The 27070-nt window shown below is 44.2% G+C and overlaps 1 protein-coding gene across 1 annotated transcript in view; it reads right to left on the bottom strand.

The window, feature by feature from the left end:
* CC2D2B (coiled-coil and C2 domain containing 2B) overlaps nt 1-27070 on the bottom strand; it is a 122014-nt gene that overhangs the window by 78581 nt on the left and 16363 nt on the right. Inside the window, exons 6-13 of the mRNA XM_075130971.1 lie at nt 26063-26144; nt 25898-26011; nt 25715-25795; nt 22469-22561; nt 18601-18787; nt 9384-9520; nt 9125-9250; nt 377-586 (exon numbers count right to left, since the gene is read on the bottom strand). Coding sequence (XP_074987072.1) covers nt 377-586; nt 9125-9250; nt 9384-9520; nt 18601-18787; nt 22469-22561; nt 25715-25795; nt 25898-26011; nt 26063-26144 — 1030 coding nt within the window. The remainder of the gene's footprint in view (nt 1-376; nt 587-9124; nt 9251-9383; nt 9521-18600; nt 18788-22468; nt 22562-25714; nt 25796-25897; nt 26012-26062; nt 26145-27070) is intronic.

Raw genomic sequence — 27070 nt, 5'->3', positions numbered from 1 at the left:
CTGAAACAGTTATGAGGACATTTTAACATTAGAAAAAATATTTTTCACTAGATTTGTTCTCAGAAATGGTTGATCCATTTTTCTGAAATTCTACCCCTATCCCCACAAAAAAATTCTACCCTTATCCCCAGTTGGCCTGAGGCAGACACCTAGCAGAGAAAATTTGAGCTCAAAGAGTTTAAATTTGGCAAAGTTATAAGGAACTGAAAACAGGGTCTTATATGGAAAAGTTTAGACAAACTTAACTATAGCCTTTGCTGACAGCTCCACCTACAATTCATACATACATATACATACACACTTCCCTCCCCTCCCGAACTGTGCATCTTTTAATTTTGAAACTGTCCACATTAAAAAAAATGAAGCATTTTCTTACCTTTTCAGATAGCAAGAGAGCTATATTATGCTGTTGTCTGTTCTGAAAGCATTCATAAAGTTGGAGCAACCTAGCAGTCAACACATGTTCTTGGCTGAAAAGAGGATGGTGGCTGAACAATAAACTTGATATATTGAGATCTAGTTGATAAAGTTCTCTTTGACCCCCTGATTTAGTTATGATGCAGCTTTCCAATTCAGGTAGCATTGCCTGTTTTAAACATAAAATAAATAATAATAATTTCTTTATTTCATATATCTTTATAAATACTACTTTGAAAGGCAGTATTACCTACCAGTAACTGTATCTGTAAGAAGAAAAGGAGTACTTGTGGCACCTTAGAGACTAATCAATTTATTTGAGCATAAGCTTTCATGAGCTACAGCTCACTTCATCGGATGCATACTGTGGAAAATACAGAAGATCTTTTTCTACACACAGACCATGAAAAAATGGGTGTTTGTATAAAACGTTTGTATAAAATATAAATGGTCTGTGTGTAGAAAAAGATCTTCTGTATTTTCCACAGTATGCATCCGATGAAGTGAGCTGTAGCTCATGAAAGCTTACGCTCAAATAAATTGATTAGTCTCTAAGGTGCCACAAGTACTCCTTTTGTTTTTGCGAATACAGACTAACACGGCTGTTACTCTGAAACATGTATCTGTAAGAGTTTTCTTCTTTCCAAATCCAAAACTCTAGTCTCAAAATACAGAGTGATTTCAGTCTGTGGTACTCAACAAAACTGTAGTAACCTTAAACTGCAGTACTTTCTGACTAAAGCCAGCCTCAGACAAATAACAGATTCCCTCTTATACAGACAATAAATGTGAAAGGAGACAATCATGTAGTGATGTAATAATAGAATTTGCACCAAGATGAGAATATCACTCAAGTACCAAAGCACATTATAAAAGTGGGTAAGCAATTCACTGATCCCATTTTTTTTTAAAAAAGGTGGAACCAGAGGTCAGTTAAGTGACTTATTCAAGATCACATAGTAAGTCAGTGACAGAGCCAGGAATAAAACTTAGTTCTATGCTCTGTATCCATGATAATATGTAAAAACCAATTACCCTAAAATTAAGCGCCCTATAATCTGCCAACTGTGCTATCTGAGCCGGATGACTTACTAGCCCGGAATATATTTATTGGCAGTGCCTCAGCCCAAGAAGCAGGAAGTTCCATAGTGCTATTCACTTCATCTACAAAAAGCCCAACTAATTGGGCTTTATGCAAGTGAAGTACACAGAGGTTATGGTGCAAACTTTAAATCTCTTTTGTACCAGCAGGTCAGGCTACACTGCAGCAACTCTACAGCTACCAGTGTAGTTTATGAGTTGGAATAACTCCTGCCCCTCTCCTTGTAGTAACTGAGTGGTATATTAGGACCACTGGATCTGCATAATTGTAGTCAGTAGCCCACAACCTGGGCCATGCCCAGCACCAACTTCTATGCCATCCTTTTTGGGCTGTTGATAGAGCTCACTCCAAATCCCCCACTCAAGATATTCAAAGATTTCCCTGAATGACTGCTCTACCTAATAACCCGCTCCACCCACTAATCAGAGTATAACAGAGAGCAAGATCTACAGTCCCAAAGAGGAAGACAGAACTTTTCTGTTAGCAAGTATCAGAACCATGCTTAAAGCAGCTAGGTAAATTCTGCTGACTCACTGTGGCAAGATAGGCATGGGCATGACCATGTGGTCAGAAAGAATGAGCAACAGAGATAGGGCTGTCTTAGGGTATGTCTACACTACGGAATAAGGTCAAATTTATAGAAGTCGTTTTTTTAGAAATCGGTTTTATATATTCGAGTGTGTGTGTCCCCACAGAAAATGCTCTAAGTGCATTAAGTGCATTAACTCGGCGGAGCGCTTCCACAGTACCGAGGCTAGGGTCGACTTCCGGAGCGTTGCACTGTGGGTAGCTATCCCACAGTTCCCGCAGTCTTCGCTGCCCATTGGAATTCTGGGTTGAGATCCCAATGCCTGATGGGGCTAAAACATTGTCGCGGGTGGTTCTGGGTACATATCGTCAGGCCCCCGTTCCCTCCCTCCCTCCGTGAAAGCAAGGGCAGACAATCATTTCGTGCCTTTTTTCCTGAGTTACCTGTGCAGACGCCATACCACGGCAAGCATGGAGCCCGCTCAGGTAACCATCACCCTATGTCTCCTGGGTGCTGGCAGACGCGGTACGGCATTGCTACACAGTAGCAGCAACCCCTTGCCTTGTGGCAGCAGACGGTACAGTACGACTGGTAGCCGTCATCATCATGTCCGAGGTGCTCCTGGCCACGTCGGCTGGGAGCGCCTGGGCAGACATGGGCGCAGGGACTAAATTTGGAGTGACTTGACCAGGTCATTCTCTTTAGTCCTGCAGTCAGTCCTATTGAACCGTCTTATGGTGAGCGGGCAGGCGATACGGACTGCTAGCAGTCGTACTGTACCATCTTCTGCCGAGCAGCCATGAGATGTGGATGGCATGCAGGCCTTCTGCACCGTCTGCTGCCAGCCAAAGATGTAAAAAATAGATGGAGTGGATCAAAACAAGAAATAGACCAGATTTGTTTTGTACTCATTTGCTTCCCCCCCTCCCCTGTCTAGGGGACTCATTCTTCTAGGTCACACTGCAGTCACTCACAGAGAAGGTGCAGCAAGGTAAATCTAGCCATGTATCAATAAGAGGCCAGGCTAACCTTCTTGTTCCAATAAGGACAATAACTTAGGTGCACCATTTCTTATTGGAACCCTCCGTGAAGTCCTGCCTGAAATACTCCTTGATGTTAAGCCACCCCCTTTGTTGATTTTAGCTCCCTGAAGCCAACCCTGTAAGCCGTGTCCTCAGTCGCCCCTCCCGGCGTCAGAGCAACGGCAAACAATCGGGCATCTGAGAGTGCTGTCCAGAGCAGTCACAATGGAGCACTCTGATGGGGCTAAAACATTGTCGCGGGTGGTTCTCGGTACGTATCGTCAGGCCCCCATTCCCTCCCTCCCTCCGTGAAAGCAAGGGCAGACAATCATTTCGCGCCTTTTTTCCTGAGTTACCTGTGCAGACGCCATACCACGGCAAGCATGGAGCCCGCTCAGGTAACCATCACCCTATGTCTCCTGGGTGCTGGCAGACGCGGTACGGCTTTGCTGCACAGTAGCAGCAACCCATTGCCTTCTGGCAGCAGACGGTGCAATACGACTGGTAGTCGTCCTCGTCGTGTCCGAGGTGCTCCTGGCCACGTCGGCTGGGAGCGCCTGGGCAGACATGGTCGCAGGGACTAAATTTGGAGTGACTTGACCAGGTCATTCTCTTTAGTCCTGCAGTCAGTCCTATTGAACCGTCTTATGGTGAGCGGGCAAGTGATACGGACTGCTAGCAGTCGTACTGTACCATCTTCTGCCAGGCAGGCAAGAGATGAGGATTACTAGTAGTCGTATTGTACCATCTTCTGCCAGGCAGGCAAGAGATGAGGATGGCTAGCAGTCGTACTGTACCATCTTCTGCCGAGCAGCCATGAGATGGCATGCAGTCCTTCTGCACCGTCTGCTGCCAGCCAAAGATGTAAAAGATAGATGGAGTGGGTCAAAACAAGAAATAGACCAGATTTGTTTTGTACTCATTTGCCTCCTCTCCTGTCTAGGGGACTCATTCCTCTAGGTCACACTGCAGTCACTCACAGAGACGGTGCAGCGAGGTAAATCTAGCCATGTATCAATCAGAGGCCAGGCTAACCTCCTTGTTCCAATAAGAATGATAACTTAGGTGCACCATTTCTTACTGGAACCCTCCGTGAAGTCCTGCCTGAAATACTCCTTGATGTACAGACACCCCCTTTGTTGATTTTAGCTCCCTGAAGCCAACCCTGTAAGCTGTGTCGTCAGTCGCCCCTCCCTCCGTCAGAGCAACGGCAGACAATCGTTCCACGCCTTTTTCTGTGCGGACGCCATACCAAGGCAAGCATGGAGGCCGCTCAGCTCACTTTGGCAATTAGGAGCACATTAAACACCATACGCATTATCCAGCAGTATATGCAGCACCAGAACCTGGCAAAGCGATACCGGGCGAGGAGGCGACGTCAGCGCGGTCACGTGAGTGATCAGGACATGGACACAGATTTCTCTGAAAGCATGGGCCCTGCCAATGCATGCATCATGGTGCTAATGGGGCAGGTTCATGCTGTGGAACGCCGATTCTGGGCTCGGGAAACAAGCACAGACTGGTGGGATCGCATAGTGTTGCAGGTCTGGGACGATTCCCAGTGGCTGCGAAACTTTCGCATACGTAAGGGCACTTTCATGGAACTTTGTGACTTGCTTTCCCCTGCCCTGAGGCACATGAATACCAAGATGAGAGCAGCCCTCACAGTTGAGAAGCGAGTGGCGATAGCCCTGTGGAAGCTTGCAATGCCAGACAGCTACCGGTCACTTGGGAATCAATTTGGAGTGGGCAAATCTACTGTGGGGGCTGCTGTGATGCAAGTAGGCTACGCAATCAAAGATCTGCTGATATCAAGGGTAGTGATCCTGGGAAACGTGCAGGTCATAGTGGATGGCTTTGCTGCAATGGGATTCCCTAACTGTGGTGGGGCTATAGACGGAACCCATATCCCTATCATGGCACCGGAGCACCAAGCCGCCGAGTACATAAACCGCAAGGGGTACTTTTCGATAGTGCTGCAAGCTCTGGTGGATCACAAGGGACGTTTCACCAACATCAACGTGGGATGGCCGGGAAAGGTGCATGATGCTCGCATCTTCAGGAACTCTGGTCTGTTTCAAAAGCTGCAGGAAGGGACTTTATTCCCAGACCAGAAAATAACTGTTGGGGATGTTGAAATGCCTATATGTATCCTTGGGGACCCAGCCTACCCGTTAATGCCATGGCTCATGAAGCCGTACACAGGCTGGACAGTAGTCAGGAGCTGTTCAACTACAGGCTGAGCAAGTGCAGAATGGTGGTGGAATGTGCATTTGGATGTTTAAAGGCGCGCTGGCGCAGTTTACTGACTCGCTTAGACCTCAGCGAAACCAATATTCCCACTGTTATTACTGCTTGCTGTGTGCTCCACAATATCTGTGAGAGTAAGGGGGAGACGTTTATGGCGGGGTGGGAGGTTGAGGCAAATCGCCTGGCTGCTGGTTACGCTCAGCCAGACACCAGGGCGGTTAGAAGAGCACAGGAGGGCGCGGTACGCATCAGAGAAGCTTTGAAAACCAGTTTCATGACTGGCCAGGCTACGGTGTGAAAGTTCTCTTTGTTTCTCCTTGATGAAACCCCCCGCCCCTTGGTTCACTCTACTTCCCTGTAAGCTAACCACCCGCCCCTCCTCCCTTCAATCACCGCTTGCAGAGGCAATAAAGTCATTGTTGCTTCACATTCATGCATTCTTTATTCATTCATCACACAAATAGGGGGATGACTACCAAGGTATCCCAGGAGGGGTGGTGGAGGAGGGAAGGAAAATGCCACACAGCACTTTAAAAGTTTACATCTTTAAAATTTATTGAATGACAGCCTTCTTTTTTTGGGGCAATCCTCTGTGGTGGAGTGGCTGGTTGGCCGGAGGCCCCCCCACCGCGTTCTTGGGCGTCTGGGTGTGGAGGCTATGGAACCCGGGGAGGAGGGCGGTTGGTTACAGAGGGGCTGCAGTGGCAGTCTGTGCTCCAGCTGCCTTTGCTGCAGCTCAACCATACACTGGAGCATACTGGTTTTGTCCTGCAGCAGCCTCAGCATTGAATCCTGCCTCCTCTCATCACGCTGCTGCCACATTTGAGCTTCAGCCCTGTCTTCAGCCCACCACTTACTCTCTTCAGCCCGCCACTTACTCTCTTCAGCCCGCCACTTACTCTCTTCAGCCCGCCACCTCTCCTCCCGGTCATTTTGTGCTTTCCTGCACTCTGACATTATTTGCCTCCACGCATTCGTCTGTGCTCTGTCAGTGTGGGAGGACAGCATGAGCTCGGAGAACATTTCATCGCGAGTGCGTTTTTTTTTTCTTTCTAAGCTTCACTAGCCTCTGGGAAGGAGAAGACCCTGTGATCATTGAAACACATGCAGCTGGTGGAGATAAAAAAAGGGACAGCGGTATTTAAAAAGACACATTTTATAAAACAGTGGCTACACTCTTTCAGGGTAAACCTTGCTGTTAACATTACATACATAGCACGTGTGCTTTCATTACAAGGTCGCATTTTGCCTCCTCCCACCGCGTGACTGCCCCCTCAACCTTCCCCCCTCCCTGTGGCTAACAGCGGGGAACATTTCTGTTCAGCCACAGGCAAACAGCCCAGCAGGAATGGGCTCCTCTGAGTTTCCCCTGAAGAAAACGACTCTATTTCAACCAGGTGACCATGAATTATATCTCACTCTCCTGAGGATAACACAGAGAGATAAAGAACGGATGTTGTTTGAATGCCAGCAAACATACACTGCAATGCTTTGTTCTACAATGATTCCCGAGTACGTGTTACTGGCCTGGAGTGGTAAAGTGTCCTACCATGAAGGACGAAATAAGGCTGCCCTCCCCAGAAACCTTTTGCAAAGGCTTTAGGACTACATCTAGGAGAACCGCAAATGCCAGGGCAAAGTAATCCTTTCACATGCTTGCTTTTAAACCATGTATAGTATTTTAAAAGGTACACTCACCAGAGGTCCCTTCTCCGCCTGCTGGGTCCAGGAGGCAGCCTTGGGTGGGTTCGGGGGGTACTGGCTCCAGGTCTAGGTTGAGAAACAGTTCCTGGCTGTCGAGAAAACCGGTTTCTCCGCTTGCTTGCTGTGAGCTATCTACAACCTCCTCATCATCATCATCTTCTTCGTCCCCAAAACCTGCTTCCGTATTGCCTCCATCTCCATTGAAGGAGTCAAACAACACGGCTGGGGTAGTGGTGGCTGAACCCCCTAAAATGGCATGCAGCTCATCATAGAAGCGGCATGTTTGGGGCTCTGACCCAGAGCGGCAGTTCGCCTCTCTGGTTTTCTGGTAGGCTTGCCTCAGCTCCTTCAGTTTCACGCGGCACTGCTTCGGGTCCCTGTTATGGCCTCTGTCCTTCATGCCCTGGGAGATTTTCACAAAGGTTTTGGCATTTCGAAAACTGGAACGGAGTTCTGATAGCACGGATTCCTCTCCCCAAACAGCGATCAGATCCCATACCTCCCGTTCGGTCCATGCTGGAGCTCTTTTGCGATTCTGGGACTCCATCATGGTCACCTGTGCTGATGAGCTCTGCATGGTCACCTGCAGCTTGCCACGCTGGCCATACAGGAAATGAGATTCAAAAGTTTGCGGTTCTTTTCCTGTCTACCTGGCCAGTGCATCTGAGTTGAGAGTGCTGTCCAGAGCGGTCATAATGGAGCACTCTGGGATAGCTCCCGGAGGCCAATACCATCGAATTGTGTCCACAGTACCCGAAATTCGAGCCGGCAACGTCGATTTAAGCGCGAATCCACTTGTCAGGGGTGGAGTAAGGAAATCGATTTTCAGAGCCCTTTAAGTCGAAATAAAGGGCTTCATTGTGTGGACGGGTGCAGGTTTACATCGATTTAACGCTGCTAAATTCGACCTAAAGTCCTAGTGTAGACCAGGGCTTAAACTGTCAGGCTTGGGGAGAAAGCTTAAAATGAGGTTCATGTTCTGTTATTATTTGTGTTACCAAAAAGCCAAATCCAAGAAAAAGGGTAAATCTGACCTAATACAAAGTATTTACACTTTATCTGATGCTGAATGGGAATGTCAAAGGCTCAAAGAGGCCAAATGTGTGCCTTAACTAGAGTAGCAGGTCGGTCTTGTATGCTGGGATTAAATTAATTTTAAAAGAATTGGATTTATAAATATTCAAGAAAAAATTGAAGATATTAAAATACATTAATTTCAGACTGAACTATATGCTGTTATGGGTTGCATTAAACCTCACTGAAATTGGTTAGTGTAACAACCACCATTCATTCAGGTGAAGTATAAAAAGCAATTGAGCTCCTTTATGCAACCAGATAGCCGAAACAATAGGAGCATCACCCAAAATATGGATACATAACAAGGCTTGAGTAACCATGTGGCCCAAGAGGTTTCCCTGGCGACTGATAAAGCAAATGCAAGGGCTAGGGCATTCACTGGTGGAACTGTATATGCCTGTGTGTGTGAGAGAAGCAGCAGCAACACCACCAGAGAAGCTGAGAGAGAAGGCAGCTGAAAGCTGAGGACATTGCCACAGAAGAACTGGTAGCGTGTGAGCTTGAGGAAAAGCTGAGAGAGCAGTTTTGGCCTACATGCTAGCTGGAAAGGGGCTTGGAAGAGTGAGCAAAGAAACTACTCCTGCCTCCTGCTGTTTGATTCCATCTGTGTTCAAGGCAACAGGTTTTTACGTACATATTTGGTAAATAAATAGGATTGCATCAAAGAAATACCTCACTCTATCATCAACTTCTCCTCTTAATGGAAACAACCTGCTACAACCAGATTTTGGCTACCTGCTTGGGTCAAAAGATAACAGTGCTGTAGAATTCTCAGTGCACAGACTTCTCTGATTTTTTTAATAAAGTGATGAACTATCTGTGCAATACCAAATTGTTCCATCTAAACAGGATTATCACCCCTTCCTGGCCCATTCTTGAGACTGACATTCCACTAGAGGTAATTTGAATACTGCCCAATGAAATATTTTGCCATGAAAAAAAATACAAGCTATTGATTTTTGTAGCATTGTCTAGTTAAAGTCCCCTGAATAACTATAGCTGTAAAAAGTAGTAATAGCTGACCTTCTTATATATTGTCTTTAATCCTGGACCAGTCTTAAGAGGAAAACATTTTCTGAAGTTTCGTGATTGTTTGATTGGAGAAGGTAATGAAATTATTTCCCCACTTTCTTCAAACCAGTTTTTTCCCTTGTTAGAAATATTTCAGAAGTTCAGTATATGTACATATGAAATGTTAAAAAGTTCTATACATTCCATTTACTGATTTTATTTTACATTTTACTTACAACATTTTTAGCTTTTAATAGAACAATATATTTACCCCTTCTTGTTTCAGAAGACGATTTTCCATTTTGTTGTAACTTCTCCTACAAGTTTCTGGTTTTCTTGGAATATACAATCCTTCATCTTCTAAGATGCGTGGCATCATGCCTTTTGGTAGTTTAAAGCTGTGAACCACTTGAGAACAACAATTACTGCATGTAAATTTTCAACTAAAACTGATGCAAATAAAATGTAAAACTACAATTTAAAAAAAACCTGAGTATTTGTACTGGTCTAATTTTTTTACCTGCAAGCATAAAGCAAAAGAGTGATCAAAGGTATTGTTCTTGTTGCTACTATAATACTATCCCATAACCATTTCTAACATTTCTAAGAACATAAGTCATATAAGTAATTCTGATAACATCAGACTGTTCCCAATCCAGTCAGCTTTCTTACTGCTGGAAAAGAAGGCTACCAAGGAGTCAGCTGGCACAGAGACTGAACTACTCTCTCAACCTAAGGGGTGACTCCTCCAAGTGAGGATTAAGAAAGATTGGGCAGTGTGGTGTGAGGAAGTGTACTGCTGTTGTTGCCTGTGCTGAGCCACATCAATGAATTAATATTACTACTATACTTTGCATTTATATAGCACATTTCATCTGAGCATATAAAAGATACACAATGATGAGTATTATTATCCTTATTTTACAGATGGGGAAACTGAGGCACAGACAAGTTTAGTGACTAGCCCAAGGCCACAAAGGTTCTGAACTGATGTCAGTGGAAGTTTTTCTATTGATGTTGATAGACTTTGGATCATGAGTTGGTGGCAGTATTAGGAGTAGATGCTTGGATGCTTTTAGAGGAGGAGGTGGCCCTATACAGGATGATCTTTCCAGAATCAGGGTACCGCTCCAACCTAAATCTGACCTAAAATATGAGGATTTGGTTTTGAACACCTAATTTATTCCAGTTATCTCCTGACATCACGTCCCAGTCTTCTAAGTGGAACAACATAAAAATACAAGAATGTAGCAACCAATGGCTCACAAGACTGGAAACTGGAATCAGAACAATTAAAAACCTGTTACAACTGTTCCAGGTGGGAACACTTAGAGCTTTCATTCGCTTACATTAAAATTCCCTTATTTTCTCTGTACTGTAGTTCCCTCGTTAGATCAGCTGCAAGATGACCATAACCCTATTCTTGACTCAGAATACACCTCACAGTTCCTCACTATGTCCAAGACCACTCTTCTCCTCTAACAAGTAAAGATTAATTGATTATCTAGGCCCTCATTGAGATCAGATGCTTTATTAAAAGAAACCTTTATCATCATCTGGATCCGTGTATTATTCTTAGATTCTATACAATCTTGGACATATAGCAAACCTTCTCCCTCTGGAGTTAATGGAAGCTTTGTTATTGACTTCATAGGGAGAAAGGTTAGGCTCCTTAACTTTATTGTACTCTACACTTCCAATAAAAATATTTGTTTAAAAAAATCAAATGAAGATTTTCCTCCTACGTTTTCCCATTCTGCGGATGGGGAACAATAAAAAAAACTAGGGCTGTCCATTAATCACAGTTAACTCACACGATTAACTCAAAAAAATTAATCACGATTAAAAAAATTAATCACAGTTTTAATCATATTGTTAAACAATAGAATACCAATTGAAATTTATTAAATATTTTTGCATGTTTTCTACATTTTCAAATATATTGATTTCAATTACAATACAGAATACAAAGTATACACTGCTCACTTTATATTATATTTGATTACAAATATTTGCACTGTAAAAATGATAAACAAAAGAAACAATATTTTTCAGTTCACCTCATATAAGTACTGTAGTGCAATCTCTTTATTGTGAAAGTGCAACTTACAAATGTAGATTTTTTTTGTTACATAACTGCACTCAAAAACAAAACAATACAAAACTTTAGAGCCTACAACTCCACTCAGTCCTATTTCTTGTTCCGCTAAGCGCTAAGACAATCAAATTTGTTTACATTTACAGCAGATAATGCTGCCTACTTCTTATTTACAATGTCACCAGAAAGTGAGAACAGGCATTTGAATAGGACTTTTGTAGCCAGCATTGCAAGGTATTTACATTCCAGATATGCTAAACCAGAGGTGGGCAAACTACAGCGCGCGGGACTGTCCTGCCTGGCCAGCTGTCCCCACTCCCATGCAGCCATGCCGCCGCATGGCACAATGCTCTGGGCAGCAGGGTTGCAGAGCCCGGCCTGACCTGGTGCTCTGTGCTGCATGGCACAGCGCAGCTGGCTGTCCTGGTGCAGCTGCGCCGCCAACCACTGGTGCTCCAGGCAGCGCGGTAAGGGGGAAGGGAGTGTGTGTGTGGGGGGGTTGGATAGAGGGCAGGGGAGTTCAGGGGGTGTTCAGGGGCGTGGACAGGGGTCGAGGCAGTCAGAGGGCGGGGAACGGGGGTTGAATGGGGGCAGGGGTCCCAGTGGGGCAGTCATGAAGGAGAGGAGGGGTTGGATGGGGCAGCAGGGGGCAGTCAAGGGACAGGGAGCAGGAGTCCCAGGGGAGGCAATCAGGAAGGAGAGGGGGGTTGAATTGGGTGGTTGGGGGCAGTTAGGGGCAGGGGGCAGTTAGGGGCAAGGGGTCCAGGGGCGGTCAGGGAGAAGGGGTGGTTGGATGGGGCAGGAGTCCCGGGGGGGGGCGTCATGGGGCGAGAGGCAGGTGGGGTCAGATAGGGGGCGGGGACCAGGCCATGCCTCGCTGTTTGAGGAGGCACAGCTTCCCCTAACCAGTCCTACATACAATTTCAGAAACCCGATGCGGCCCTGAGGCAAAAAAGTTTGCCCACTCCTGTGCTAAGATTCATATGCCCCTTCATGCTTCAGCCACCACTCCAGACAACATGCTTCCATGCTGACTATGCTCATTAAAAAAATGTGTTAATTACATTTGTGACCGAAATCCTTGGGGGAGAATTGTATGTCTCCGGCTCTATTTTATCCCCATTCTGACACATATTTCATGTTATAATAGTCTCGGACGATGACTCAGCACGTGTTGTTCATTTTAAGAACACTTTCACTGCAGATTTGACAAAACGCAAAGAAGGTACCAATGTGAGATTTCTAAAGATAGCTATAGCACTCAACCCAAGGTTTAAGAATCTGAAGTGCCTTCCAAAATCGGAGAGGGATGAGGTGCCATGCTTTTAGAAGTCTTTGGGTATGTCTACACTACGGAATGAGGTCGAATTTATAGAAGTCGGTTTTTTAGAAATCGGTTTTATAAATTCGAGTGTGTGTGTCCCCACAGAAAATGCTCTAAGTGCATTAACTCGGCGGAGCGCTTCCACAGTACCGAGGCTAGGGTCGACTTCCAGAGCGTTGCACTGTGGGTAGCTATCCCACAGTTCCCGCAGTCTCCGCTGCCCATTGGAATTCTGGGTTGAGATCCCAATGCCTGATGGGGCTAAAACATTGTCGCGGGTGGTTCTGGGTACATATCGTCAGCCCCCCGTTCCCTCCCTCCCCCCGTGAAAGCCAGGGCAGACAATCATTTCGCGCCTTTTTTCCTGAGTTACCTGTGCAGACGCCATACCACGGCAAGCATGGAGCCCGCTCAGGTAACCGTCACCCTATGTCTCCTGGGTGCTGGCAGACGCGGTACGGCTTTGCTGCACAGTAGCAGCAACCCATTGCCTTCTGGCAGCAGACGGTGCAATACGATTGGTAGTCGTCCTCGTCGTGTCCGAGGTGCTCCTGGCCGCGTCGGCTGGGAGCGCCTGGGCAGACATGGTCGCAGGGACTAAATTTAGAGTGACTTGACCAGGTCATTCTCTTTAGTCCTGCAGTCAGTCCTATTGAACCGTCTTATGGTGAGCGGGCAGGCGATACGGACTGCTAGCAGTCGTACTGTACCATCTTCTGCCAGGCAGGCAAGAGATGAGGATTGCTAGCAGTCGTATTGCACCATCTTCTGCCAGGCAGGCAAGAGATGGGGATGGCTAGCAGTCGTACTGTACCATCTTCTGCCGAGCAGCCATGAGATGTGGATGGCATGCAGTCCTTCTGCACCGTCTGCTGCCAGCCAAAGATGTAAAAGATAGATGGAGTGGGTCAAAACAAGAAATAGACCAGATTTGTTTTGTACTCATTTGCCTCCTCCCCTGTCTAGGGGACTCATTCCTCTAGGTCACACTGCAGTCACTCACAGAGAAGGTGCAGAGAGGTAAATCTAGCCATGTATCAATCAGAGGCCAGGCTAACCTCCTTGTTCCAATAACAACAATAACTTAGGTGCACCATTTCTTATTGGAACCCTCCGTGCAGTCCTGCCTCAAATACTCCTTGATGTACAGGCACCCCCTTTGTTGATTTTAGCTCCCTGAAGCCAACCCTGTAAGCCGTGTCGTCAGTCGCCCCTCCCTCCGTCAGAGCAACGGCAGACAATCGTTCCGCGCCTTTTTTCTGTGCGGACGCCATACCACGGCAAGCATGGAGCCCGCTCAGCTCACTTTGGCAATTAGGAGCACATTAACCACCACACGCATTATTCAGCAGTATATGCAGCACCAGAACATGGCAACGCGATACCGGGCGAGGAGGCGACATCAGCGCGGTCACGTGAGTGATCAGGACATGGACACAGATTTCTCTGAAAGCATGGGCCCTGCCAATGCATGCATCATGGTGCTAATGGGGCAGGTTCATGCTGTGGAACGCCGATTCTGGGCTCAGGAAACAAGCACAGACTGGAGGGACCGCATAGTGTTGCAGGTCTGGGACGATTCCCAGTGGCTGCGAAACTTTCGCATGCGTAGGGGCACTTTCATGGAACTTTGTGACTTGCTTTCCCCTGCCCTGAAGCGCATGAATACCAAGATGAGAGCAGCCCTCACAGTTGAGAAGCGAGTGGCGATAGCCCTGTGGAAGCTTGCAACGCCAGACAGCTACCGGTCAGTTGGGAATCAATTTGGAGTGGGCAAATCTACTGTGGGGGCTGCTGTGATGCAAGTAGCCCATGCAATCAAAGATCTGCTGATATCAAGGGTAGTGATCCTGGGAAATGTTCAGGTCATAGTGGATGGCTTTGCTGCAATGGGATTCCCTAACTGTGGTGGGGCTATAGACGGAACCCATATCCCTATCTTGGCACCGGAGCACCAAGCCGCCGAGTACATAAACCGCAAGGGGTACTTTTCGATAGTGCTGCAAGCTCTGGTGGATCACAAGGGAGGTTTCACCAACATCAACGTGGGATGGCCGGGAAAGGTGCATGATGCTCGCATCTTCAGGAACTCTGGTCTGTTTCAAAAGCTGCAGGAAGGGACTTTATTCCCAGACCAGAAAATAACTGTTGGGGATGTTGAAATGCCTATATGTATCCTTGGGGACCCAGCCTACCCCTTAATGCCATGGCTCATGAAGCCATACACAGGCAGCCTGGACAGTGGTCAGGAGCTGTTCAACTACAGGCTGAGCAAGTGCAGAATGGTGGTGGAATGTGCATTTGGACGTTTGAAGGCGCGCTGGCGCAGTTTACTGACTCGCTTAGACCTCAGCGAAACCAATATTCCCACTGTTATTACTGCTTGCTGTGTGCTCCACAATATCTGTGAGAGTAAGGGGGAGACGTTTATGGCGGGGTGGGAGGTTGAGGCAAATCGCCTGGCTGCTGGTTACGCGCAGCCAGACACCAGGGCGGTTAGAAGAGCACAGGAGGGCGCGGTACGCATCAGAGAAGCTTTGAAAACCAGTTTCATGACTGGCCAGGCTACGGTGTGAAAGTTCTCTTTGTTTCTCCTTGATGAAACCCCCCGCCCCTTGGTTCACTCTACTTCCCTGTAAGCTAACCACCCTCCTTCACATTCATGCATTCTTTATTCATTCATCACACAAATAGGGGGATGACTACCAAGGTATCCCAGGAGGGGTGGTGGAGGAGGGAAGGAAAATGCCACACAGCACTTTAAGCACAGCACTTTAAAAGTTTACAACTTTAAAATTTATTGAATGACAGCCTTCTTTTTTTTGGGCAATCCTCTGTGGTGGAGTGGCTGGTTGGCCGGAGGCCCCCCCACCGCGTTCTTGGGCGTCTGGGTATGGAGGCTATGGAACTTGGGGAGGAGGGCGGTTGGTTACAGAGGGGCTGCAGTGGCAGTCTGTGCTCCAGCTGCCTTTGCTGCAGCTCAACCATACACTGGAGCATACTGGTTTTGTCCTGCAGCAGCCTCAGCATTGAATCCTGCCTCCTCTCATCACGCTGCCGCCACCTTTGAGCTTCAGCCCTGTCTTCAGCCCGCCACTTACTCTCTTCAGCCCTCCACCACTCCTCCCGGTCATTTTGTGCTTTCCTGCACTCTGACATTATTTGCCTTCACGCATTCGTCTGTGCTCTGTCAGTGTGGGAGGACAGCATGAGCTCGGAGAACATTTCATCGCGAGTGCGTTTTTTTTTCTTTCTAAGCTTCACTAGCCTCTGGGAAGGAGAAGATCCTGTGATCATTGAAACACATGCAGCTGGTGGAGAAAAAAAAAGGGACAGCGGTATTTAAAAAGACACATTTTATAAAACAGTCGCTACACTCTTTCAGGGTAAACCTTGCTGTTAACATTACATACATAGCACATGTGCTTTCGTTACAAGGTCGCATTTTGCCTCCTCCCACCGCGTGAACGGATTTTGGTTGAATGCCAGAAAACATACACTGCAATGCTTTGTTCTACAGTGATTCCCGAGTACGTGTTACTGGCCTGGAGTGGTAAAGTGTCCTACCATGAAGGACGAAATAAGGCTGCCCTCCCCAGAAACCTTTTGCAAAGGCAGAACCGCAAATGCCAGGGCAAAGTAATCCTTTCACATGCTTGCTTTTAAACCATGTATAGCATTTTAAAAGGTACACTCACCAGAGGTCCCTTCTCCGCCTGCTGAGTCCAGGAGGCAGCCTTGGGTGGGTTCGGGGGGTACTGGCTCCAGGTCTACGGTGAGAAACAGTTCCTGGCTGTCGGGAAAACCGGTTTCTCCGCTTGCTTGCTGTGAGCTATCTACAACCTCCTCATCATCATCTTCTTCGTCCCCAAAACCTACTTCCGTATTGCCTCCATCTCCATTGAAGGAGTCAAACAACACGGCTGGGGTAGTGGTGGCTGAACCCCCTAAAATGGCATGCAGCTCATCATAGAAGCGGCATGTTTGGGGCTCTGACCCAGAGCGGCTGTTCGCCTCTCTGGTTTTCTGGTAGGCTTGCCTCAGCTCCTTCAGTTTCACGCGGCACTGCTTCGGGTCCCTGTTATGGCCTCTGTCCTTCATGCCCTGGGAGATTTTCACAAAGGTTTTGGCATTTCGAAAACTGGAACGGAGTTCTGATAGCACGGATTCCTCTCCCCAAACAGCGATCAGATCCCGTACCTCCCGTTCGGTCCATGCTGGAGCTCTTTTGCGATTCTGGGACTCCATCATGGTCACCTGTGCTGATGAGCTCTGCATGGTCACCTGCAGCTTGCCACGCTGGCCAAACAGGAAATGAGATTCAAAAGTTCGCGGTTCTTTTCCTGTCTACCTGGCCAGTGCATCTGAGTTGAGAGTGCTGTCCAGAGCGGTCATAATGGAGCACTCTGGGATAGCTCCCGGAGGCCAATACCATCGAATTGTGTCCACAGTACCCCAAATTCGAGCCGGCAACGTCGATTTAAGCGCTAATCCACTTGTCAGGGGTGGAGTAAGGAAATCGATTTTAAGAGCCCTTTAAGTCGAAATAAAGGGCTTCATTGTGTGGACGGGTGCAGGTTTAAATCGATTTAACGCTGCTAAATTCGACCTAAAGTCCTAGTGTAGACCAGGGCTTAAAAGAGCAACACTCCAATGCGGAAACTACAGAACCTGAACCACCAAAAAGGAAAATCAACCTTCTGCTGGTGGCACCTGACTCAGATGATGAAAATGAACATGCACCGGTCTGCACTGCTTTGGATTGTTATCGAACAGAACACGTTATCAGCATGGACGCATGTCCTCTGGAATGGTGGTTGAAGTATGAAGGACATATGAATCTTTAGCGCATCTGGCATGTAAATATCTAGCGCCACCAGCTACAACAGTGCCATGAGAACACTTGTTCTCACTTTCAACTGACATGAACAAGAAGCAGGCGGCATTATCTCCTGCAAATGTAAACAAACTTGTTTGGCTGAACAAGAAATAGGACTGAGTAGACTTGTAGGCTCCAAAGTTTTACACTGTTTTATTTTTGAAAGCAGTTTTTTTTGTACATAATTCTAAATTTGTAAGTTCAACTTGCATGATAGAGATTGCACTACAGTATTTGAAAAATAATATTTATTTTGTTTTTTACAGTGCAAATATTTGTAATCACAAATAAATATAAAGTGAGCACTGTACACTTTGTATTCTGTGTTATAATTGAAATCAATATATTTGAAAATGTAGAAAACATCCAAAAATATTTAAATAAATGTTGTTTAACAGTGCAATTAATCGCGATTAATTTTTTTAATGGCTTGACAGCCCTAAAAAAACCCTCAATGTTAAAAAAATTCTCATTATTAAATATATATAGTTTATATTAGTAAATTTAGTAATTTAGATTAGTATTGTATATTTGTAACATTTTGGGGACTGGTTTTTTAACTCTTATTTGTCTTTAAAATACCTAGCACACATTTGGTCCTGTATAAATAATAATTACTTTTTTTTCTGGCAAGAACAATCAGACTTTGGTTTAGCAGATCACTACAATTTCCTAAAATTCTCCCCATGTTCTTCTAGTCCATTTTGTCAACTGCTATGGTGGCAATTTCTGTCCAGCCGTGAGATATGTACCGAAGCTGCAGTTAAGTTAAGGCAATAGATAAGCTGGTATGGGTTAATGTAGATAAAAAGGTATGTGGCTAGTGGCAGATGGTTAAAATGATTAGATTATATGAGCTGGGAGATAAGACGGTAGATGGTTGCAATTAAGGACCTGAATCACAAACCATCCTGTACTTGGACAATTTATGAAATAATTACACATTTTTGTCATGTAATTTTTGCTTTTTGTAAAATTGAGTTTTTTGTAAAATTAGAGCTACTAGACTAGACCAGAGATACAGATCTATCTGCAGACTGGATACAATATTGGCTCTGAAAATTAACATTATTCTTTATCTTCACTTAATTCACCCTGAGAACTGCACATGCCATACTGCTAACAACACTAACGCCATTCATCATACACTTAATAGTTTTCCTAGTTTTATATGAAAGGCACAATACCTGGAGAACTGCTTGGCACAAAAAGATGTTCCCATTGCTTGTTAATCCGCAGTTCATTACATTCATATTCAGCAGCTTTCACTTCAAGCACATCCGGCAATAAAACTTCTTCCACAATGTCAAGCAGAGGACTACTTTCATCATTCAAGACATCAAGGTTTCGATGACTGTCATGTATTAATTTATGCTGCTCATCAAGAAAATCAATTCCATATACACACAAATTAACAGAATGATGTGATATATACAGTATGATAAATATCAACATTAGCATAAAAGGATTGCTAGATAAATGAATCTAAATGGACACATAGTAATCCTCAGGAAAAGCAAATTTTCTGTTTTGTTTCCCTTGCCTATCTATAGTATTTCTATGTGTATCACTATAGTATCTAAGTGATGAACAATGAAATAGCCTTCAAGCCAAGTTGTACCTTCCATGATAGAAGAGACAGAAAATCCCTGAACTTTGAGTAACATAACTCAGAGTAACCCATCATCCAGAATTCTTTTTTTTTTTCCTTCTCTCCAAGAGAACAAAACATTTTGCACGGAAAGTTTAAAAAAAAAAAAAAAAAGCTGGCTCTCTGATTGGGAGAAAATGACCCTCCTTCATGTCCTAGAGAAACCAGAGTAAAATATAGACCTGTAACACTTGAAAGCTTATATATTTTACTATTTTGTGTGATATTTTTTATATTTCAGAAAGGAAACAGATTTAAACTAATGTATGACCATTTTATTCCGAAAAACAAACAACAACATTTATTATTTAACTACGGTAGCACCTACTGTGCATTAGGTCTTTCCAAACATTCATGAAACACATTCTGTGTTCTAAGAAGCCCACAGTCTAAGGAATCTAAGTTCAATGGGACTACTCTCATGTCTAAATTTAACCATGAGTAACAGTTTGCGGAATCTATGTACAGCTTATGAATTCTGTTTGAAATTGGTAACTTTCTATATGTATGTATGTCAGACTGCAAACCGCATTTTTTTGGAGCGGGTGGGGGGGGCTCATCTACTTTCTCTCCTGTCTTTGCTAGACTGAAATTACAAGAAGTAGTGACATAGGGCACACAATGGAGTGTCATTAAACTTTTATGGTCCTTTATATACATGTAAACCCCTTGGACAAAGAGTTGGCTACCACCCTGGACAAACTAGTTTTTCAAGTTTGAATTTGGTATGAGGGGTATGAGGGCAGAGGGAGATAACTAACTTTAGCAAAGCTTTTGATACGGGCTCCCACAGTATTCTTGCCAGCAAGTTAAAGTAGTATGGGCTGGATGAATGGACTATAAGGTGGATAGAAAGCTGGCTAGATTGTCGGGCTCAAAGGGTAGTGATCAACGGCTCCATGTCTAGTTGGCAGCCGGTATCAAGCAGAGTGCCCCAGGGGTCGGTCCTGGGGCCAGTTTTGATCAACATCTTTATTAATGATCTGGATGATGGGATGAATTGCACCCTCAGCAAGTTCGCAGATGACACTAAGAATGGGGGGGAGGTAGGTACCCTGGAGGGTAGGGATAGGCTCTAGAGTGACCTAGACAAATTGGAGGATTGGGCCAAAAGAACTCTGATGAGGTTAAACAAGGACAAGTACAGAGTCCTGCACTTAGGAAGAAAGAATCCCATGCACTGCTACAGGCTGGGGACTGACTAGTTAAGCAGCAGTTCTGCAGAAAAGGACCTGGGGATTACAGTGGATGAGAAGCTGGATACGAGTCAGCAATGTGCCCTTGTTGCCAAGAAGGCCAACGGCATATTGGTCTGTATTAGTAGGAGCATTGCCAGCAGATTGAGGGAGGTGATTATTCCCTTCTATTTGGCACTGGTGAGGCCACACCTGGAGTATTTCGTCCAGTTTTGGTTCCCCTACTACAGAAGGGATGTGGACAAACTGGAGAGAGTCCAGCGGAGGGCAACAAAAATGATTAGGGGGCTGGGACACATGACTTATGAGGAGAGGCTGAGGGAACTGGGTTATTTAGTCTACAGAAGAGAAGAGTGAGGAGAGATTTGATAACAGCCTTCAACTACCTGAAGGGGGATTCCAAAGAGGATGGAGCTAGGTTGTTCCCAGTGGTGGTAGATGACAGAACAAGAAGCAATGGTCTCAAGTTGCAATGGGGGAGGTCTAGGTTGGATATTAGGAAACACTATTTCACTAGGAGGGCAGTGAAGCACTGGAATGGGTTATCTAGGGAGGTGGTGGAATCTCCATCCTTAGAGGTTTTTAAGGCCCGGCTTGACAAAGCCCTGGCAGGGATGATTTAATGGGTGTTGGTCCTGCTTTGAGCAGAGGATTGGTCTCTTCCAACACTTATATTCTATAATTCTAACTAAGCAATGGATCACTGGTGGGAGACTGAATACCTGATGAGACTAATCAGCATGCTACAAAGGAGGTTATAAAAGAAAAGGTCTCTCACCAGCCATTTTGGAGAGAGAGGGGGAAAAAGACCAGAAATAGGCTGCAGGAATGAGAAGGACTCCATGTTCTGAAAGAGAAGCCATGTGCAAGAGGGAAGGAGGAGAGGAAGGATGGATGGATCCTGGACTCCTTAAAAAATTCTGACCTGACCCCAGAGAATGCTCAAATGCAGTGAGGAAACTGAAGCAGAGAAACGTGGACAGGATTTTTATTTTTCTAACCAGATCCTTCAATTTCTTGTGCTATCTAAAGTAAAGAATAAGTTTGTTAGAAAACCTTTGCAAAGCCTGTTTGTTATGTGCTTCAACTATCACATATCCATGGAGAGGTAAATGGTAAACCAAAGTACCCACAAGGCTGGAGCTCTGCTTATGCAACTGGTGTCTTGGAGGAGTCAGCACTGGTCTTGGGGCTTATAGAAGCTGAACCATGAGGTCCCACTTCCATGAAGGTATAACAAAGTCTCTTCCCATAAGTGTGCCAAAGAGGCTAAAGAAAGATACAGTGATGGAGTCTACTCAAACCCATGGAAGCTTAAATCACATGGGTCGAGCATTTTGGGATTCAAATGCAGCAGCCTGGTGAATGTCTAACGTGGGAAACTTCACCAGGGCTGTGGCAACATAAAAAGTCTTTGCAGGATTGGGGCCTTAGTTTATTTTAAACTCTACATACTTCACACACAAAAGATATTGAGTTCTAGTTGTAGAAAAAAGTAGACTACTGATGGATTTGTCTTACTATTATTTTGTTCTGCCTTACCAATAGTTTACTATGATGTCACTTTAAATCTCCAACTTTTTTATAATCCTATGATGCATAGTTGTTTATCCTTTATACAATCCAAATGTTGCATATTATTTAGTACCACCAGTGATGTTCATTATAATTTATACAAAAAGTAAGACAAGGTCCCTACCTTGATAAGCTTATAACCAAGTGTTGAAGAGTAAAGACATGATCAGCAATGGTTTAAGAGAATTAATGAAACAAAACAAGAGGGGACACAGTTCTTGGAAGGGCATTTTGATTGTGTTTTATTTTATGGGCATGAATTATGGGTAGCAAATATTTGAGTTGTAAAGTTAACTTTTTTTTTCTTGTATATAAATAACTCTTTTGTGCTCAGGAGAAAGACTGGCAATAGGATTCAACAGTGATCAATGACTGAAAGCCAGCTAACTGAAGCAAGTTTTGAGATGAGATTCATAGGAGAGGTTTTTGGGGAGACATGAAAGGAGGCACAGAATTACCTAGGGAAAGAAAAAAATGTGCCTTGAAACTACAGTGATGGGTGCTTTACAATAGTTGATAGATGCTTAAAGGAGAGTGGCATTAGTTAAATTAAGAATACACAAGGAGGATTAGATAAATATGAGACATTCTTTAAGGAATTCAGTTGACTTTCATGAAGAAAAAATACTATACCTGATATGTATTTTTGTCCAAATCTTTTAATTCTGAGCCTTCTTCACCAGTCATGATAAAAAATGCTAAACTGTCATCGGATAAGATTTCTGTCTAAGGATGAAAAAAAACAAACAAAACCCAAGCAAAAACACGAGTCTTCAGCAATCATCATTATTATGTAGCTATGTAAAAATCTTGCATGTAACCAGAAAAAAAATCTTTTTCAGATTTAGAAGTATAGAATTGTTTTGATTTTCAGTAACTTATCAGAGATGGCCACAAGAAGAAGTTATTCACCTTGTGCAGTAATGATGGTTCTTTGAGATGCGTGTCCCTATGGGTGCTCACTTTAAGTATATCTGCGTTCCTCCACTGCTGATTGAAGAACTTTTGTAGCAGTGTCCGTTCAGCCCATGCATGCGCTGCCCTCTACCCCATGCTCTGCCAAAGGCAAATCCTCCTCAGTTCCTTCTCTACTGCAGAGTTATTGCCAAGAACTCTGAAGCAGAGGGGAAGAGGGTGGGTCGTGGAGCACGCATAGGGACACACATCTCAAAGAACCATTGTTACTGCACAAGGTAACTTCTTCTTCAAGTAGCGTCCCTATGAGTGCTCCACTGTGGGTGACTCCCAAGCATTACCTCCCACTGAAGGATGGGGCTTCAGAGTCGAGTCTGTCATGGACGAAAGAACTGTGGTGCCGAATCAAGCATCTGCAGCAGAGTCCCCCAATATGGCATAAGTGTGTGCAGATGCTCAGGTAGCTGCTTTGCAGATTTCTGATACAGGGATACCCTGGGCAAAGGTGACGGACAAGAGACCAATCTCGAAGAGTGTACTGTGGATGGGGGTGCTAAATTGTAAATCTGGTAAAGTCTGATGTAGTTCAAGACCCATTTGGAGAGTCTTTGAGCTGAAATTGTTGGGCCTTTCAAACTATCCGCAATGGAGAGGAAGAGTCTTGGAGATTTTCTAAAAACTCTTCTCCTGCCGAATAGGCTAAGGCTCTCCTAATGTCAAGCATATGGAGCATGACTACCCTATTATCCTGATGAGGTTTGAGATAAAAGGTTGGAAGGTGCATCAGTTGGTTCACGTGCAATGCAGAGATCACCTTGGGAGTGAACTTTGGATGTGGTCTAAGTGTGACTTTGTGAGGGAAAAACACTGTGAAGGAGGGATGCACCAGAGTCGCTATCTCCCCTATCCTTCTTGCCACCGTGATGGCGATCAGGAATGTCGAGAGACATTGATACCATTATACACACACAAGCGAACCAAAAATAATTTCATCAATAATAGTCAAAATTTACAGATAGACAAAGTAAGAAAAATGCTGCTCGAGAACTTACTAGTTTGAGTTAAGTGTATTTACTTTGTACATTAGGGGAGGAATAGCTCAGTGGTTTGAGCATGGGCCTGCTAAACCCAGAGTTGTGAGTTCAATCCTTGGGGGGTCATTTAGGGATCTGGGGCTAAAATAAGGGACAGTACTTGGTCCTGCTGTGAAGGCAGGGGGACGGGATTCGATGACCTTTTAAGGTCCCTTTCAGTGCTATGAGATAGGTATATCTCAAAAAAAAAATGTTTTGACATATGATGTTGACAATCTGTGTTTTAACAGTTTTAAAGCTTTGACTTTTTGAATGTCAACACCTACTGTAATTAAATAATTATTGCTCACCGCCTGGTTTTCTGACCCCCACTAATTTCCTGCAATTCTGAAAATTTAAGTCAATAAAAATGGGGCAAACACTTATAAATAAATACTATTACCTATCAAATTTATAAAAAAAATAAAATAAAATTCTGCCAAGTATGGCCATTATGCACAACATTCTGCACCTCTCTTGTGCAGGATCAAACCTTATGAATCACAAAAAAGTCAGAAAACGCAAATGCAGCATTCAGGTTATACAGTTAAACTCATTAAAAGTCAATAATTCAACAGTTAACATTTCACCAGTAACATTAATTTGGCTGCAATGAATATCTGGAATCACAGAATCATAAAATATTAGGGTTGGAAGAGACCTCAGGAGGTCATCTAGTCCAATCCCCTGCTCAAAGCAGGACCAACACCAACTAAATCATCCCAGCCAGAGCTTTGTCAAGCCAGGCCTTAAAAACCTCTAAGGATGGAGATTCCACCACCTCCCTAGGTAACCCATTCCAGTGCTTCACTACCCTCCTAGTGAAATAGTGTTTCCTAATATCCAACCTAGACCTTCCCCATTGCAACTTGAGACCATTGCTTCTTGTTCTGTCATCTACCACCACTGGGAACAACCTAGCTCCATCCTCTTTGGAATCCCCCTTCAGGTAGTTGAAGGCCGCTATGAAATCCCCCCTCACTCTTCTCTTCTGTAGACTAAATAACCCCAGTTCCCCCAGCCTCTCCTCGTAAGTCATGTGTCCCAGCCCCCTAATCATTTTTGTTGCCCTCCGCTGGACTCTCTCCAATTTGTCCACATCCCTTCTGTAGTGGGGGAACCAAAACCGGATGCAATACTCCAGGTGTGGCCTCATCAGTGCCAAATAGAAGGGAACAATCACCTCCTTCGATCTGTTGGCAATGCTCCTACTAATACAGCCCAATAAGCCGTTGGCCTTCTTGGCAACAAGGGCACACTGCTGACTCATATCCAGCTTCTCATCCACTGTAATCCCCAGGTACTTTTCTGCAGAACTGCTGCTTAGCCAGTCGGTCCCCAGCCTGCAGCAGTGCATGGGATTCTTTCTTCCTAAGTGCAGGACTCTGCACTTGTCCTTGTTTAACCTCATCAGAGTTCTTTTGGCCCAATCCTCCAATTTGTCTAGGTCACTCTAGAGCCTATCGCTACCCTCCAGCGTATCTACCTCTCCCCACAGTTTAGTGTCATCTGCGAACTTGCTGAGGGTGCTATTAATCCCATCATCCAGATCATTAATAAAGTTGTTGAACAGAACCAGCCCCAGGACTGACCCCTGGGGCACTCAGCTTGATACCAGCCGCCAACTACACATTGAGCCATTGATCACTAGCCGTTGAGCCCAACAATCTAGCCAGCTTTCTATCCTATTCTATTAATATATACATTAAATAACAAACAGCAATATATTAACCAACAAATTAGTAACAAAATGTGAGTAGATGCATGCCATATATCATAGTTAAAGATACTACTGGAAACTTAACGCATGCATTTTTTGCATTGAACTGAATATAATGTATATAGCTTACTTATTTTGTTTACTATTTGCAATATTTGTAAAATTTATTACCTCAGTCCTCACTTCAAGGTTTTTCTGGTATATTTTAGTATCAGAGAGGCTTTTGTCTGTTGACTTTTCTTCTTGTACAACCTAAAATAAGAGGTATAGTATTATACTTATTTTCTACAGAAACAACCAATACAATTATTGTTCTGAAAAGTATGCAGAAAGCCAAAAACTTAATTCACTTACAACTTTTACAGATCTTGTACTTAACTTTTGGAGGTGCTCTGAACAGTGTGGCACAGCAGAAAAGTTTTCTAAATTGACAGAACTTTCAGCTTTTCGCACACACAAAAAATGTAGCTTGTTGCATGTTTCACTTAATAAATTACGAGTCCAAGAAAAATAAGTTACCTTGTATGTTTTCAGTTTCTCTCTTACTCTACCTCGTAATGCTTCAGTTACACGCCTTTGTTTTTCTACATCAGCCACATCCAGTGTAAAAATAGCATAGCACAAAATTTTTAACACACCTTCTTGTGGTACTAAATACTATTTTTTTAAAGTATATTCTTCTGCAGTGCATAGCCCATTTACTATTAATTATTTATAGTGAATAGAATGGTCTTCTTATGAAAGGTATTAGATAGCAATACAATAGTGTTCATCAGGCAGTTTTATAGATGTAAACAGAATCACCAAGATATAACTAGAATCTTGTAACATGTACAATTTGTAGGATTTTTTTTTTTTTAAATCCTGGGTGTCTGAAAAACACAGATGTCCAGGATCAAATTTTCAAACTGGCTTCTAAAGTTACATAAAAAAAAATTCAGAAAGCAGAACCCTGACTACTAGTTACCATATTCATGCATACACATGCCGATTTGAGGCATAACTACAGGAACAAAAGCAAAATATGTGGCCTCTTGAGCCCAATTTGAAAATTTGATGTCTGTTAACTTTACCATTTTATACTGAATATACGAACAAAGATCCATCCAAACCTTCCTTATCTGAAATAGCATCTTGTCCCCATGCATTCAAATAAGAATGTTCAAATAATTTAAACTCAGCAGCTGCTTCCTGACTTAGCTGCCTCCCATGTTCAGTGCATGGATTTGCACTGACTGCTGTAAACAAGGCCACTCCTTCTCTCTCTTGGCTTCATGAAAACCAGCATGCTCAGCAGGACTTCAGTATATAATTCAATTCCAATCATCACATTAATAGAAACATGATCTAGGGGAGAAGATGACAACTGAAGTGCTGGGTAGTTGGTGGAAGGTAACAGATTCAGAGACAAATGGAGGGGGAAAAGATCCTATCTTTATTAAAGTGAATACTTCCCTAATGTGAAGTATTCTCTCAGAACTGGCCAAGTACTGATCTAAGATTAGTGTAAATCTGAAGTAACTCCAT

Source organism: Caretta caretta, chromosome 7 (assembly GCF_965140235.1).
Source record: "Caretta caretta isolate rCarCar2 chromosome 7, rCarCar1.hap1, whole genome shotgun sequence".
NCBI classification, from domain to species: domain Eukaryota; kingdom Metazoa; phylum Chordata; order Testudines; family Cheloniidae; genus Caretta; species Caretta caretta.
This window is presented reverse-complemented; position numbering and strand designations above follow the sequence as displayed.